Genomic DNA, 18,820 nt, shown 5'->3' with positions numbered 1-18,820 from the left:
CTACTTGCCACACTTAGGGTGGGAACAGAAACGAGTACAAACCTTTTGGAATACAGTGTAATTTATACGTATCAATATTTTAACTGCAAAAAATCCTTGTCCCAGCAAATTTACTTCTAAGAACTTAGAATCCTACAGATATGCCCACCCAGTATGCAAAGATGTATATGCAGCTCCCTTTAAATTCTCCTGCATTGTGAGAAAGAGATAGAACTAACTTTGTTGGTAGGTAGATTTTGCATTAGAGGAAGAGTAACAACACATGAGATTTCTGCATATTAAACTACTGTCATTTTGCAATATAGTTTTCCTATGCTAGAGGTGAGTTATGTATTTATGTCTTACTCTGTCATAGAGCTGTTCTATTTATATTGTTTACCTGGCCTATTTCCAATAGTCATGGCAAATTCCTACTGTAGAGAAATTAAAATATATAATACTGAGAAATACTTAACAGAGAAATTAAAGATAAAAGGAGCCAAATTTGAATAATTTTATACCTGTTGGCAAAGATGTTAAAATTTACATCATTTCTCACCTCTTGGCTAAGATTTTTAAAGTAACATCCAGTATTGTTAGGGTTTGGAGAAGCAGGCACCCTACATTTGTTTTTCATAGGCATATAAATAAGTGCAGTTTTTTGAAGTCATTTGAGCAATATCTATCAAAACTTAAATTCCATACACCTTTTGACCTAGCATTTCTTTTCTAGGAATTTTTCCTATAGATAAACTAGCAAAATCAGATCTTCCATCCTTGTTTTAGACTCTTTAACTTAATGGCTTAATTTTACACTTAAAGTCCATATTCCTAGGTTTCTAAGACCTTGGGTGATCTGACTCCTGCCTACCTCTTATCCATACTGTTCCTCTGCATTTCTGAAATATGCCAGGCTCATTCCTGCCAAGGGCCTTTGTTCTGCTGTTTCCCCTGCTAAGAACACTTCTTCCAGATCTTCTGATGACAAGCTGCTTCTTATCTTTCAAATCTCAGCTCAAAACTCACCTTCTCTTACACACTTCACGAGTCACTCTTGATTGTCTTCATGGCATTTTTCACTATATGAAATTATCTTAATTATTTATATTACTTGTTTATTGTCTGTCTTGCTCACCGTTATTCCTAGTACCTAGGACAACACCTGGCAGATAGTGGGTACCCAGTAAATATTTGTTGAATTAATAAAATATGCAAAGGTATGTATAGAAATTTCATTGCAGCATTATTTTTACAGCAGCATCCTGAAAATAAACGAAATGTCTACCAGTGGTCTAATACAACCATTAAGAAAAGTGAGACAAATCTTTATATGCTAGTTATGTTATTATATATATGAAACATTATAAGTTAAAAATAAGACACATGTAGAGTATGACTCCACTTATGTAAAAAAGGAGGAAAAGAGGAACTGTATCCTGCACACAAACACAAATATGATTGTACATCATATATTTCTGGAAGTCTACAGAAGAAACACTTAACAGTGTTAGCTCTGGCCTCTTTGGGATATAAGACTAAATCAGGGACAGAGGAGAGAAAAATACTTTTACTTTGTATCTTCCTGTGACAATGAATATTTTACATTTATATGTGAAGTTTAAGTTTTAAATTGTAAAATAACAAAAGTCAGGCGTGTTTAAAATGGAATTAAGAGGAAAGGTTACAAGGTACTAGAGTGCACCAGTTCCTTTTCTCCTTGAATTTGACTCTGGATTTCCTGACAGCTAAGGAAAAAAGAGAAAATTGTAAAATTATACAATTTTTATTATTTGATTCTTTTTAAAGCTTTTTTTTTTAATATATAGAAACAAAGTTTTCTTAAATATTAAGTTTTAAGAATTTAAATGTAAGATTTTCATTTTAATTTTAAGGGAAATTTCATCCTAACTTATATTTAACTCAACTCATGGTATATGTCTGTTTGATTTTAATACCCGAGAACTATTTATTTTAAAATCTTTTGTAATCTTGCATTTGTCAGAAATGACACTTGAAACTTTTTTTTTTTTTTTTGGTCAATTTAACAAATGTTTGTGGATTGTCTGATAAGTGCAAGGTACTTTGCTAGGTGCTAGAACAGATGAATAGAATTTAGTCATACTCTTCCAGAGACTAGAACTAGTCTCTGGAACTGACTAGACTATCTAGTCAGACATAGATACCTGAGCTAGTAGCTATTATGTAAGAGAGATAATAGAGGTGCAAAGTATGGTTAAAATATGAGGAAAGAGACAAAAACCAATTAACAAGCTAAAAGGCCTTCTGGAAGAAGCTTAAAGATAAAAATAAGTGGAGTGTTGTGGGAGAGAAGCATTGTTGATGATGGTTCCTAAAACACTGACTTTGTTATGTGCTACTTATTAGCCTACAATAGTTCTCCATTGTCCACGGCAAGCAGTTTGTTGATCAAAACTAAAAAGTCACTCTCCAGCGGCTTGAGTTCTCTGCTGTGAGAATTAGATTAATTTTGAAGGAAGGGCAGACACACTTCTTACATTTTATCTAATCGTAATCCACAGAGATGTTTTGTTCAGTACACACTGCATACCAGGAGAACTGCAAGTCCTCAGTTTATCTATGTCTTCATTCAGAAAACGTTTATTGAACACTTGCTATGATCTAGGTAATCTGCTATATACTAGAGATTCTAAATGGACGTGACATTGTCCCTCCCCTCGGAACTCTCCAGGTGTCATGGGAGAAACAGATAAGTCAGCCCTTAGATTACCACATTATAAATGAAATGAGAAAGAGATATGCACAGAATGCTGTTAGGTATTGGGGTACCTAACCCACCTAGCTGTAGCAGGATGTAACGGTGGAGCTGAGTATAAGTAAGAATTAGTCAGGCAGTTGGAGGCAAGAGAAGAGAGTGAGGAGAAGAAAGACATGGAGGAGGGAAAGAGCTTGCTACTACCTGAAATAATCATCCTCTCTCTCTAAGGAGGCAGTATAGGTAACAGCCCTGGCAATAAATTGGCTCTACTATAAAACAGTTCTGTGATTTTAAATAAGTAACTTGATATTTCCTTGCTGCATCTGTTCAGGGGGTGTTATCAGAAGCACAGGCGTTAGTCCTGGCTTGGCCTTTAATCAGTTAAGTGAGTTAATTTGTCTCATTTTATTCATTTGTAAAATGAAAAAAGAATGGCTGAAAAGTTTCTACAGTTCCTTTAGATTTCGAAATTATATGACTCTGTTTCATGGTGTCAGTTGATAATACATTAGAAAATATTTATAGTAGGAGAATATACGGCCTAACAGTAGATAGGCTTAGTGACAGAAATACACTTTATTTTTTCCAGACATAGTTTATATTTCTGAAAATTAAAATATCTTTTAGTACCTTATACCATGTGGTTGGTCTCAGTTGGATAAAGCAGCCATCATATTCTGGCATCCTTTTCTGGAAATATAAACCTATGTAATTACACTATTAGTACAACTAACTGAAGTCTTTTTAAAATTTTATCAGCCAACAATAATCATGCCACAAATAAGTCTTATGATCTGTGATGTCATACTGTTGAATAAACTGTACTAGAGGCAGTAGAGTGGAGTGGCTAAGAGGACAGTGGAGCTAGATTGAGTTTGAATCCCGCTTCTGTTATTTACTAGCTGTGTGCCTTTGGGCAAGTTACTTAATCTCTCTATGCTTTAGTTGCTTTATCTATAAAATTGGGATAATAGTAATACTTATTAAGAATATTAAGAGGATTAAATGAGTTGATAAATGTAAAAGTACTTAAAACTGTGCTTGGCACATAATGAACATTATATTGATATAAGAGTTAGCTGTGATGGAGATGATGATGACACCACAGCAGCAAATTACATTTAAAAAGTTAAATAACTTCATATTAAACCATTATATATTATAATGGTTATATATATTATATATATATATATAAAACCATTATAATATATATATATATACAATATATATAACCATTATATATTAAAATGGTTATATATATAACCATTATATATTAAAAGTTTTACTGAGATTTTAAAGCATAACTTTGATCAGAAGAACAATTGTATAATTACTTTATTAAATATACTTTAGTAAAGAAAGTGTTTTGTAGAAAGTTTTAAAAAGAAAAGAAAATGGGTTACCATTCTGACAAATCAGCTCAGATTCTTTTCATGGGCAAATCCCTTTCCCTCCAGATTGGATTGTACTGAGGTACTGTTTCATTATTTGCTTCTTTCTCTTTTTATCGTACACATTCCTTTCCTTGCCATAAATATTCTTTAACAACTTCATTTTTAATGACTGCATGGTTATCCTTTATGTTGTTGTAATTAATCTTATTTAACAAGTTTACTGTTGTTGGAAATTAAACTATTGTTTAATTAACTACTATTGTTTCCATTTTTACTGTCATAATCAGTGAGCAACACACATCTTCATAAGTGTATTATTGCATTATCTCCATGACTCTATCCTTAAGATAAATTCTCAGGAGTAGAATTGCCGGGAAAAAGGCTTTGAAGAATTCTACTGTCTAAAATTGCCTTCCACAAAGTTGGTACCAACTTAAACAGTAGTAATATGAGAGTGCCAGATTCCTTTTATCCTTACCAATCTAGATTTTGTATTTAAAAATTGCCTTTGCCAATTTGATAGGTGGAAATGTTATCTAATTTTAATTTGTATGCCATGTTATTTAAAAAAAAAACTACATAGAGTCATTTTGTTTCCTACACGTTAAGTTGCCACAGTCAACTGGCTGCAGAATCCAATTTAGGATAAACCTTCAGTGCCAACTTTCATCTTGCCAGACCTGTTAACAGATGTGTAATCATTTGTTTAATGCCAGAGCCTCTGCCTTCTGAAATGATACTAAAAGCTTATCTTTTTTTTTTTTTTTAAGAGTCAAGCTTACCTTTGGTGTGAATTTTTCTTCTCTTGTCTTTTTCTTCTCTATGTCTTTAGCCAAGCTAGAGTTGAAATCAGAGGCTATTTCTTACTCAATTTTTATTCCTTATATGATCATCTAATATTTTAGATAGATGGATAGACAAACAAATGAACAAACATGCACTTAGAACCCACCAGAAAAGTTACATGTTGCATGGAAAGGCAACACATTTTGATTCAATTAGAAGAACCAATCTCTAGTCCTATAGTGGTTCTACCATTCACTTGTTTTATGATCTTGCAAGTCTTAATCTCCCTGTGCCTCAGTTTACAATGTCTTTATATAAATACCCTTTCTGCCTGTTCACTGCCATTACCTTACTTCAGTCCTTGTCACATCATGCCTAAACTATTGTAAATTCCTCCTCACTGCTGGCCCGAGTGCTCTTTCCAGTTCTTCAGCCTGTCTCTTACACTGGCCTCTGACTAATCATCCTGCAGTACCATATGTCATATCATTCCTCTTCTTGGTAGATTTTTAACAGTTCTTCTTGGTGTATAGGATAAATCCAACCCCCTTAGCTTTACAATTTCCCACCTCTCAGCCTTTGTTTACATGATCTCATTCAGTAACTAACCAGCTTCAGTAAGTAACCAGCTTCTTCCTTTCCTCTTATTTGAATCCTACCCTTACTTAAAAACTGGGCTTCATTCCCTCCTACTCACCAAGCCTTCTCTTACCACCCTGTCCCCATTGATTCTTTTTTTTTTTTTTCCGATTCCCTATGGCACTTGCTAATTGTTAGTGGTTTTCAACATATGTCTAAGGAGACCTGGGCATTTGTAGCAATGCTTCATACTAAGGGCACACTCCTTTAGGAGTGCAAGGGAGCAACCAATGGCTCCACTTCCTCCTCCACCCAGTCTCCACTCTGCTTTTTTTATTGTGTATGTTGAGATTTTATTTAAGATTTCCTTTGACCTTTTTCTTCTTTTGGCAGTATCACTTATGGACTGTATTTTTTTTTTCTTCAAGCATGAGTATCTTTTTTTCTCAATTAGATTTTAAGTCACTTGACGACAAGGACTGTATCTTGAACTTCTTTGTCTCTCCCTTACTCTCTTGTTCAAGAAATATTTATTGCTAACTTTATGAATTAACATCTGTTCTGCCTAGCTTACAAGATATTGTGAGACTAAAGTGAGAAAAACATGCTTTGAAAAGTGATGTCATGTGAAGTAAACGTTACTTCCTTTATAGTATTGTTTTAGCCTGAGAACTTGCTGGAAGCTAAAACTTTTTCCACATTTGAATTTTATTTCATTCAACAAACAGTTGAGCAATTACTAAGCACTAAAAGTTAATGTGTCCAAGTCTGCTCACACAGACCAGTAGAAATGAAAATATGTAAAGACACAAATTTGTATTACAAGAGAAGTATGGTTGTAGAAGTGTGTCCAAGTATATCTGTGGAACAAATGAGGCACGTATAAGCTGTGTTTAAGTGAGTCAGGCTGTGCTTTCCCTCTAAGTGGTATCTTACAGGGTAGAGGTTGCAAGGTGAGCAAGGCAAAGACGTACCTTCTACGTACGATATACAGGGTTCAAAGACATGAAACAAGATCTTGGGAACTCTTATTTGGTAGAACTAGAACATAGGAGTGGCTGATGAAATTGGAGATGAAATTGGCTGATGAAATTGGCTAGACCTGCCCAGTATGGTGGCCACTGGCCACATGTAGCTATTTAAATTAATTAAAATTTTAAATGCAGTTCTTTGGTCATACTAACCACATTTCAAGAGCACATTCGGTATATGCGCTAGTGGCCATCATGTTGGACATACAGCCACAGAACATTTCCATCGTCACAGAAAGTTCTATTGGACAGTGCTGAGCTAGATCATAGAGGACCTTGTGCATTTAATTAAGGAGTTGGACTTTTATCTTGTAGGCAATTGTGAGCCTTTGAAGAGTCTTAAGCAAGAGAGTAACATGATCAGATTTGCATTTACAAAAGATTTTCAAATTTTTTTTAGAATCAAACATTTCTATATAGCACATAGCTTTTGCTGACAAAGTATAATTAGAAGGGAATTAGGTAGTTTGGGCCCCTTATAATTATTACAGTGGAGAATAAAATAGAGAAAGGATTTAATAAGCACCCTTTTAAGACTCATAACTCAACTGGAGAACTCTCTTGAAAGCTTGTTATTTTTACATTAGTCTGAAAAATTTTTTTTTACCTTCCTGTTTTAGTGAAGTTACTGGGTGATTAATGTTAGTGATAATGTTAGGTGATAAAAATTTTCAAAAACTATTACTCAAGATATTTATATTCTTATTTTGTTATAGGATTTGCCATTATGTTTTGAAAGCTAAGACTAACTGCCATGACTTGATAATAACTTGCCTAAATCAAGATGTTAAATAGAATTGTCATAGATTTATTAATCAAAGTAATTTAATTAAATTTACTAGCAAAATAAGAATGTTGCTTTTAGTAATATGAATTAAATTTTCATGCACATTTGCTAATTTGAGCCTTTTCTTATAGTTAACCCAGCGTCCACTCCAGTTGCACTTCCCACCCCAGCTCTTTCTCCAAGCTTGATAGCTGATCTTGAAGGTTTAAACTTGTCAGCTTCTTCATCAGTCATCAGTGTAAGTAATTTTCAAAATACATTAGCTCAGTTTTCAAGTGATGCCATTGCATCTTTTTTATTAAAATGCAAATAATTGAAGTAGATTCTTAGTCTCAAACAGTTCTTCCTCTAACAAGTCTGTTTCAAATCTGACCTTTTAATTTTGTGAACTTTTTTTTATCTTTTTAAAAAAAATTTTATTAGAGTATAGTTGATTTAAATGTTGTGTTAGTTTCAGGTGTACAGCAAAGTGAATCAGTTATACATATATCCTTTAATTTGCTCTATCCAAACCATTATCATCTCAATTTACTTCTCCTTATTATCCACATTTACTTATCATGTGTACATTTTTCTCTGGTACTGTTATATATCTCTAACATACAGGGGTTCTTTGCCACATTGAATTAGTTTATATACATAGATTCTGCCATAAAAATTGTTGTCTACATTAACAGACTTTCATTCCCATAATCATTCTATTCCTACAACACTGTTCTTTTATCATAGGCTACTAAAAATACCTGACTGTTTTCATTTAAAAATTCAATATTGTATTTCTCTTTACATTATCTTCATACATTTATTTACATGCCTTGGTGTCTTTAAAAATTTCTTTAATGTTATTTATGGGGTATGACTTGGAATGAGGCAAGAGGCTTGCCTGTCTCAAAATAATGCCAAAACCATCAGCCTGTCATAGTATCTGAAACTGCAATAATCTTTTTTGTGTTAGCATGATATATCCACTAACCTTTCACTCTAAATCAAGCATGTTGCCTAAGATGCATAATCTGTCGATATGCTTGACCTCCTATTAATTTGATGTTGGAAATCTGACAAACTAAGAGATAGAACAGTAAGTTCTGATGGGCACACAGGTAGCTTGAATAGATCTGGTGTATCAGTGGTTCCCAGGGCTGGTAGGGCATTGCAGGGTACATGATTGGTGATCTCAGCTGCCCAGGAGCATAGAGCTGCTTCTGCCAGAGGTAAGAAAGAAAACTACCTAATTCTTGCGCAGTGTTACAAAAAATTCCCCCTTCAAAGCAAATGTGATATCAGGGCTGTGCAACGAAATACTCAAAAGAGCTACGTGCATTTCTGTTCAGCTTTGGTCAGCTCAGTTAGAAAGTATAGGCAAAAACTCTTAAGCTTATAATGTTTTTCAATTGTAGAACGTGATTATCTCTTGACTGCTCAGAAATGAGTATGAACAGTATTTGGGATTTTAGTTTGTCCTTCTTGTTGCTAAAAGGAAAAGACGCATTGGAAGAGATGGGGGAAAAGCAGTTAAGTCTTTCATTTATTTAAGTAATAAATATTTATTGAGCATTTGTAGTAGGCTGTAAAGAGAAAGTGGTAATCAAAAAATCTATAGTGAAGCGTAGTTAGTCTTTGAGGGGAAAGAAGGCCCCTAAAAACCTGGGAGACAATAAGGTCTGAATAACTTGGGTTTGATATCAGATGACCAGGATGCAGATCCCTGCTTTGCCACTTACTAGCTTTGTGACCTTGGGCAAATTGGTAAGTAACTTTTCTGCACCTCAGTTTCCTATGAATATAATATCTACCTCACAGGATTCTTGTGAGATTAATGAGATAATAAATGCGAAGCTCTTAAAACAGTGACTGGCACGTTGTCATCACTCAATAACTATTAGCTAATATTTTTGGAAGTGATATGACATGTGATAATGGACCCTGAGTAGACTCTTATAGTTTATTAGCTATAAGAAGAATACAGTTGAGATTAGAAAAGCTTGTAGTAAGTTTTCATTCATCACAGAGTAATTGAAGGATTCACCTTTTTATCCTAAAGAAAACATTTATTGGGATGGTCTCTTCAAAGGAAAGGAAAAACACTCTATCCAAAGAGTATGCAAAAAAAGAACTGCCAGAGACTTCCCTGGTGGCACAGTGGTTAAAAATCCGCCTGCCAATGCAGGCGACATGGGTTCGAGCCCTGGTCCGGGAAGATCCCACATGCTATGGAGCAACAAAGCCCATGTGCCACAACTACTGAGCCTGCGCTCTAGAGCCCACGTGCCACAACTACTGAAGCCTCTGCGCCTAGAGCCCGTGCTCTGCAACAAGACAAGCCACTGCAATGAGAAGCCCGCGCACCGCAAAAAAGAGTAGCCCCTGCTCGCCACAACTAGAGAAAGCCTGCGCACAGCAACGAAGACCCAACACAGCCAAAAATAAATAAATAAATATAAATAAATAAATTTATTAATAAAGAACTGCCAAGTGAAGAGAATCATAACATTCATCCCCAAAAGCTAACAAAATGATCAAACAAGTAGTAGTAATAGGAATGGCAACCAGAAATTCACCAGCAACAGTCAAATAAGGAAACAGAACTTTAAACAAAGAAAAAAGTGGAACTTTGAAAAGTAGAACCTGTAGAGATAAATTGAGTATTCTGGTGCAGAATGTCATGACTCCTGATCTCACCTCCAGCTCTCAAAATGGTACTTTAAAAAGACGAGTCAGACAAATTGTACATTTTCTCATTATGTGTACAAATTTAGAAAGAAGTAGACTAAAGACATCAGAGGAAATAGAAGTCCTCAAAAATTAAAACCCCCAATAATGGTATGGGACCTCAACAAATACAGGGGTCTTTTGGATCCTAAAATGAAATGTAGGATCCAAAGATGAGTACATCCATAATTTAAAAATCAACATGTTGCCCTAATTCAATAGAAAGAAGAAATAAAAGTAATTTATAATACATAGTACATTGATATATAAAATGCTTGACCATGACTACATTATAAATGTAGTGAAGTAGTTAAATGACGCTGGCGGCTATAAATGCAAATTGATAGAGATGTATTATTGTATTAGCAACTCAACTACCATGGGTCGTGGTATAACATAATTTTCCAAAACATCAAACAGGTTTTCTGGTAGTTATTCCTGGAAAATTGAGTACATTAAAACCTTGCAATGACCCACTCCACCCCCCAGGAAAACTACTTTGTACTGGTATGAAAAGTGTTCTAGGACCAGGTGAACAGGTTTTCACCTCATGAACGTCCAACAAGACATTTGAAAGTTGTGAGGAACGTGGTATAATTTTTATTGGATGAATCTGCCCTGTTCATTGCAGAGCATCTGGCATCCCTGGCTTTCACCCATTAAAGCTGGTAGCATCCTTTACCGTCCCTTCCCCCAGTCATGTGTCAACTGCAAACATTCAAAGCAGTGTAATGTAGCAGTTAAAAGCACAGGCCCTTGAGCCAGACAGCCTGCTTTCAAATCAGAGCTCTGCCACTTTACAAAATGAGAGACCTTGGGTGGGCCATTTTACCTCTTGGTGCCTCGGATTTTTTCATCTGTAAAATAAAAATAATAATGCTACCTATCTCACAGAATTGTTTTTAGCGTTAAATGAGTCAACATATATGAAATGCTTATAACAGTACCTGATACATGTTAAACACTTAAGTATTTCCTGATATTATTTTTTATTACATTACTGTTACAGCTTTGAAAAGGAAAGAAAGTATGACTCAAGAAAATTGTGTTATTTTTCTCTGTAAAGGGTACACATAGATATTCTCAAACAGGAAAATAACTGTCAGTCCTTCTTTAAAGAAAAAAAGGGAGTTGGGGATACTGCTTTACCAGTTAAAGGATGAGTCAAAATAAGAGAGTCAATATCAATGGGAATTATGGTCACAGACTTAAGGGTAAATGATAAAATTAAAATAGTATAAGAAACCGAAACTACTAGTATAGCTGAGGAGAGGAAAGGATGCATGTTAATCATTTCATTTTTCATAGTAGGAAATTAATCAGTAATATGCAAAATTGAAACAGCTTTTGTTTTTGTTTTTTAATGAGTCTCAAATCTCTTAATAGTTTGTATGTTCTCAGAGAACATTTATCTGAAGTTTTGTAGGGTTTTTTTTTAGATTTATTTTAGCTTTTCTTCAATTCAATTAAAGTAAGATTATAATCCCATTCTACAGGATAATTTGTTTCTCTGTGCATCTGTCTATTCATCCATACTTACAGAGATGTTAACCATGGTTAACAGTATTTTTGGTGATAGGATTTTTTGATGATTTGTTACTTTCTTTTTTGTACTTTTCTATAATGTTTAAGTGTTTTAAAGTAAATACTAATTAACTTTTTAAAGTAAAGTTATTACTGTAAAAATAAGCAGAAATACAAAACAGGCAAAATTAAGTTATGGTATTAGATGTCAGAATAGTGATGACCTTCAGGAGAGCTAATGATTGAAAAGGAGCACAGAGGAGCCTCTGGGGTGCTGATAATGTTCTGATTTTGATCTAGATGCTGGTACATGGGTATATTTAGTTTATGAAAAAAATCTTCGAGCTTTGCCCTTAAGATATGTTTATTTTTCTGTATGTATATTATACTTCAATAAGACATTTTTTTCAGTGGATAAAAGATACAACACTCGTAAAACAGGAATTATAGATAATACGTACATGAAAATATTCAGTAGTGGTGATGAACAAATGCAAATTTAAAGTACCAGTTTGCCTGTGACATTGGCAAAAATTATAAAAACCGTTGTCCATTGTTGGTGAGGGATGCAATGAAACAGGCATTATATACACTGCTCCACTGATGACAGTCTAAATTAGGACGTCATTCTGGATGGCAATTTGGCCATCTATATATAGAGTCATCAAAATATACATACTGTTTGACCCAGTAATCTCACGTTTAGATTTTTCTTCTAAGGAAATAATTAGAAATACAAAGATTTATGTGCATGGTTGTTTGTAACCACAGTGTCTAGTGATAGGAGAATGATGGTTACATCAAGTATGGCAGAGTCAAATTAAAGAATGTTGTATAATCTTTAAGATGTTTTTATTAAATCTTTGAATGAGGTGGGGAAATGTGGTATAAAATTAAGTGGCGAAACAGAATCCAAAATATCATTTATTTTATCTCAATTTTATAAAATTGTATACTCACACTGTGTTTTTAAAATGTAAGGAAAATGAAAGAATAGAAGGAAATGTGTTATACTGTTAACAGAGGTTTTCTGAGTGATGAGATTATGGATGATTTATATTCTTTATATTTTTCAATATTTTCCAGAGTTTCTCTAGTCAAGGTGTAATATATATATTATCCAAAAAGCAGCCATTTTTTAATAGACAGGGTAAGCACGTATATGAATGAGTAAGATTCCTTTTTATTGACATCTAATGTTTAATGTCTGTCTTTCTGAATCAATACTACTAATTATATTGAGCAAGTCATTTGGTTTTCTCAACTCTAAAATGATGGCAAGGTAGATCTCCATGTTTCCTTTTAACTCTAATATTCTGTGAATCTATGGAATTTTGAAGCAGTGAAATTAGTTATGTCGGGATGATTTGAACATTCGTGAAAATAAATAGATGAAACGTTTTTTAGCTTATATTATGACTTCTGTTTCATAGATGATTTTTATTTATTTCAGTGAGTTATTAAGTTTATTTTCTTTATGTGTTTGGTACAATATGGGTAGGTTTTATTTTTTGAAATTACCAAAATATTTACAGTGAAATCCAAAAAACAGTTCCTTTTTCACACTAAATATTTTTCAAATGAAAAATTTCACTATTCGCTTTTACCCTTTGAATTGTATATTCAGAACACAGAGATTTTTAAAGCATAATTTCTAGTAAATATTATAATCATTGTAATGAAAGACCTTATTTTTTCAAACTGTATGATACAGGTGACGTTTAAACACAGTATTTATTTCAGTCTTCCATGAGACTAATTGGCAATTGGCCTAGAGATGGCCAAAAATAAACATTTTAGTTCTTGCTATAGTGTTTCAGTGAACAAACTGAAGTTTTAGTGAATTACTAGTGAATTTTTTTTTACTAGATTATTGTTAGGCTAAGAGTTTCTAAATTGTTACATATCAAACCCCAGGAACTCAGAAATAGCAATCCTCAGAATATTAGGCTTCTGGAGAGGATGAGAAAAGAAGGGGAGGGAGAAAATTTGCATATAAGAGTAAATGTGAAATAAGAATAAATTGTTCACCTCTGTTATTAGAAATGTTGGAGTACTGGAGAAACAGTTGTTTAATGTGACTAAAGTATAGCACATATAGGTTGGAATAACCAAGTCTGATGCTGGAGAAGTATGTTGGTGACATACTGTCATGAGAAAATTATAGTAATGATTTCTTTTTCATGTCTTGGTACATATAGAAAAGTGGTAATACTTGTAGTGTGCTCTGGGGTAAACAGGGATGCTGCAGGAGATGGAAGGCACCCACCCCAGGAGCTGCAGTCACCACAGGTGCCACCTGACTTTTCTGAGGTTAATGGCAGAGGCGGTAGCACAGCATACCTCTAACCCGTCTGTGGTACATTAGTGAGGAAGCACTGACTTAGCTGCCATAATATAAGCAATTTGATCCTCATGGATCAGAGTCTCTAAGTGGAATTTAACTTAGGAGGCTGCAGGAAGGTTCATTAAGAAAAGCAGTCTGTATAGAGTACAGTGGTAATATATTGAGGAGTAGCAAGTAATTCCAAGAACAGTCCATGAAAGAGGCACCAAGAGTTGCAAAAAGGAAACTCCAGTTTAATACACTATGCTACTTGGAGGTAGCCAAACTTGATATTAGGGCAGAGTCCTCCAGACTGGTAAATCTGTCCAAGACTACTGAGGCCAACTGCAAGTTTAAGGGTTTCCTAAAACCACCCTCAAGTATGATAATTCACTAGATCAGTCACAGAACTCAGGAAAGCACTATACGTAGGATTACAGTTTTATTATCGCAGTAGGGCACAAATTAGAATCAACCAAAGGAAGAGAGGGATGGAGGAGATTCTGGCTGGGTTTCAAACTCAAAGCTTCGGGGTTACCCTCCTTGCATCAAAGTTGGTTGTATATACAGGAGTACTGCCAACCAGGGAAGCTTACCAAGCTTAGAGTTTTTATTGAGGCTTTACTAAATAGGCACTGTTGACTGAATTGTTGCCTCATGGTTGAACTCACTCTCCCACCCTCCCCTCCAGGTCAGGCTGATATCAGGGGCCCAGAGCCCCAACGCTCTAATCATACGGTGGGTCTTTCTGGTGTGGCCAGCTTCCATCTTGAGTTATCTGCTTAGCAAAGCTATCTAGGGGCCCACTAGGAATCACTGTTGGCATAAAGTATCAAGTATGGTCCCCTAGGGGCCCACCATGAATAATAAAGGCACTCCCATTACTCAGGAGATTCCAAGGCTTTAGAGGTTACTTCTCAAGAGCTAGAACAAAGTCCAGATCTCTCTTTAAGTGAGACCAGATTCCTTACTACACATATGCCAATTAAGTGTTTTATTCATTCAACAAGTGTTTATTCAGGCCAGAATATGAGGAGGTGCCAAAGATATAGTTGTGTACAAGATGGGCTAGGTTCCTGCCCTCAGGGAGTTTCCAGTCGAGTAAGAACAAAAGAAAAAAGAAAAATTGACTCAAAAGTGTGTAACTACGGTATACTAAGTACTTTCATTTTGTAACATAGTTTTGCCCTTTGGGTATTTCTATAGATACAAGTTGTCATTATTTCTCTGACTCTGTACATAAACACTATTATTTTATATTGGCTAAACTCCACAGTCCCTCTATACAATAGTAGCTTAAGATCTAGCAGGAGTTAACTTTTGACATTGAACACAGTTTAGAATTTAGACATCTGAACTACTTTTCCTCTAACAAGAAGTAAAAGGATAATTTTGAGTACATGCTGTTCACCTTCTGCTTTCCTTGAATTGGCACTGTGGGGCATCACTTCATCACTTAACGAAGAAATAAAGCCTCACAGTGTCACAGTAAAGACAGTAGCAACAGCAGCATTAAACTGAGGTCTGTGCATGTTATTATGGGCAGCCAGCATGGAGTTTTCCTGTGACCAGCGAAAAGATGACGCTGTTTGTCAGTAAGACCAAAAAGCCACTTAACTAAGGCCCCCCAACCCCTTCAAGGATTTACAGGTTGAAGGTAAGAAGAAAGAAACCCATATGTAATGCCCTTAGGCAGGCAGAGTGAGGCAAGGTAGAGGCATTTTTTTATACACAAGCCAATTTCACCATCTGATTAGTTCTATGAAGCTTCTTCTCTAAGGAATATAGAAAAATAGCTGGAAAGTAGGCTTATAACTTTTGCCATTGATAAAGATTGGCAACTACTGAAGTTACAACTATCCATGATTAGGAATGAGATCCTGACCCAGTTTGTATTATAGGAAGTTAATTGGAAAATCAAGAGTACCTATCAGACCTGCTTTTGGCACAGAGGTTACTTTGTCAGTTTTAAAACAATATGAAGAAAACACAAACCATAATTCATGATACAGAACCTGATTTTCTCAGTTTGAAACTTACCAGCATTTGGAATTATTAGGATTAATTGCACATCATAGTGATGGACAGTTGTAATCGAATTTGATTTCCATTTCTCCGAAGTGGACTTTTAGGTCAGTCTTTCTCTTTTTTAAAATTGATCTAGGCTAGGGCATTTTAGTTTTGTTTTCCAGTCTGCTTGTCTTCTGCCAGAGTGCCAGCTTTCTTCTAGTTTGTCTACAAGGACAGATTGCTTTGAGAGAGTTTTTGTTGAATACAAGTGTTTTACTAAGTCATGTACCAGACATTTCATGAATATGTAGTCTCATTCCCGAAACAAATGATAATGTCTGTGATAAAGATTGTTTTCTAATATGGTAGAAGAACTATATTTTTTAAAATATATATTTTTTTACACTTTAAAAACTTAAGGTATATTTAAGCCTCAGGCTAAGAGACAAGTCCAGCTAAGATCAAATTTCCTTGACTTTAGAGGAGGAAGAAATTATAAGTTAAAATTAAAAATAATTTTGTCATTTTAAATTTGGGAAAAATCCTTTATTTGTTCTGATGAAAATGTCAGTAGTCATGGAACTGTGGTAAAAATAATGAAAAGTCACTGGCCTGGGTCTGCTTAAATTGAAAACATTTTTTAATTAAAGTTTGACAGTATTTTGTGCTTCCATCGCCCAGCCATGTCCCATCTTATTCTTTTATTCAGTTCTCTTCTGGGTATGAGTTGCTTTAATTTTTAAATTAATCTTTAAGGTATGCCATACTACTGCTTCATCTTTTTATTTCTGTGCTACTTCAGAGGTCTCAATAGTTAGTAACAGACCATTATCATCTCTCCCTTTCCTAGATTATTAAAAGGAGCTACTTTTTAAAAAGATGTTGTTATTCATTTTCAATTGCAGGCTTTTTATTGTAAAAATATTTTTTGTTTGGCTTAAGCAAATATATGCCAGTCTAAGAAATGAATTCTCCACAATGAAAAATCCGCTGCATCAGATGATAATTGTAGTTATTAATTAACTAGTAATTATTATGGCAAAAAAAAAAAAGGTCACCATCAAAAAAAAGAAAATATGTGTATAAATTTGTAAGAAATGGAAGGATTAAAGAGGTATTGGTAGAGAAGGCCTGGGCCTTTCTTTTTCTCTTCCTTGTACTTTATGGTGAATAGTTCCTGTCCCTTGCTGTGGGTTCCCTCTTCAGAGCTGAGGCAGTTCACTTGAGAATTCTTCCCTAAGATTATGGTTTTTAGCTTTCATTTATTATAATTATATTACTACAGTAGGAAATAAGAGGTTTTAAAATATCATTTGTTTAAAGAGGATTTAATCTTTTCTGGCAATTTTATTTTCCACATTTGAAGTTGATTGAACGTTGTGTTACTATCAACTGCCATGTTGCAAATTTTGTCGCTTGTGTTGAATTGTGATATTTGCAGTGAAAAATACTGCTTTTAAGCTTTAAGATATCTTAGATTAAAATATGCATTGGCCAATCATGTATTAATTATTATTTATTCATACATCAGTCAAGTTAACTTCTGTTACCTCTGTTCCTCTTTGAAAAGCTTGCCAAAAATTTTCTGAACATAGCACAAGGCATGGTATGGAAAATTGATTTTCCATTCTATTAAGTATTATTTATTAGTATTTAACCTTTTAACATGAGGAACCTGGCCTAAACATGAAAAATATTATTGTAGTACTTAGAAAAACTTTGTTTCTCTGCAAAGGAAAAGAAAATGAATTTATCTTTAGGGCACATGCCAAACTAACACTAAGATATTAATTTATTACCAGAGAGAGGAGAACATGGAGTACAAATATAGATAAGTACAGTATATGACCCTAATATCAAAGAAAAGTAAAAGCCACTTATCTTAAAATATATCAGACACACTGATATTCAAATCATTCAGGAATGTAATTACAGACAGCTTTTATAGGCCTATCAATAAAGGGTTATTTCTCTACATTTGCAGCTGTTCCACATTACTGAATATATAAATATCTCCCCCAAATGCTAAATTATTACTGCAGACCTACTATACACTTCTGCTAAAAAAAAAAAAAAAAAATTTCAGTAAGCTCTTCTTTAACATGCATAATTTAGGTTAAGAGAGATACCAACCAAATGTAATGTGTGTATTGTCTGAATCCTGATTGAAGCAAAACAACTCTGAAAAGACATATATATATATTGACAGTCAAGGAAATATGAATACTGTATTTTACATTAAATTGGGGGAATTTTTTTTCTTTTAGGTATGGTAATAGTATTGTAAGTTTTCTTGACATGTCTTTATCTGTTAGATATACAAACCAAACTATTTACTGATGAAATTAGATCATATCTCGAGTTTCCTTTAAGTAATTCAAAAGTAGAGCAAAAGATTAGATTGAACAGGATTGGACAAATGTTGATAACTTTTTGAAACTTAGTGATGAGCACCTAGTTTTTCTTTATATTATTCTCTGTGCTTTCGTGTACACTTGAAAGTTTTCAGAGTAAGTTTTTAAAAATACATAATTTCGGAAACTCATTTATTTCTGAAGATTTTGGCATTCATGCTTCACTGAACATGTGCCCTGCCAAAGTTATCTTGTAAATTTAAGCTAGTACATCAAAATTTGAGTTCTGTTCAGATTGTCATCTGTGAAATTAGAAGACTGTAATAGATTGTTTCTAAGGTCCCTCAGTTGCTCTTTAGAAGTCTATGGGGAATAAAGTGGGAGACGGCAAGTGACTTTAGTAAACATCAGCGTTAACGCAGGGGAAAGGTGCCTTATCTTTTATATTAGAAATATATTAAGCTAATAAAACTTTGACTCTGGGTCCCTGGAAGATAGGACAGGGCCTTTTTATTGGCCTTTCTGTTCCCAGTGCTTGATACGTAATAGATGCTCATCAAAAGTGTATTAAATGAATGAGATTAATCTTTACTGTTTTCCAGCT

General features: G+C 34.3%; 1 protein-coding gene across 1 annotated transcript in view; it reads left to right on the top strand.

Annotated features, from left to right (window-relative positions):
• AP3B1 (adaptor related protein complex 3 subunit beta 1) overlaps nt 1-18,820 on the top strand; it is a 283,078-nt gene that overhangs the window by 198,548 nt on the left and 65,710 nt on the right. The window contains exon 22 of the mRNA XM_068535546.1: nt 7,425-7,531. Within this exon, the coding sequence (XP_068391647.1) occupies nt 7,425-7,531 (107 nt within the window). The remainder of the gene's footprint in view (nt 1-7,424; nt 7,532-18,820) is intronic.

This window comes from Eschrichtius robustus, chromosome 2, assembly GCF_028021215.1.
Source record: "Eschrichtius robustus isolate mEscRob2 chromosome 2, mEscRob2.pri, whole genome shotgun sequence".
NCBI classification, from domain to species: Eukaryota; Metazoa; Chordata; class Mammalia; order Artiodactyla; family Eschrichtiidae; genus Eschrichtius; species Eschrichtius robustus.
Note: the sequence above shows the minus strand (reverse complement) of the source record. Positions and strands in the feature narration are given on the sequence as shown.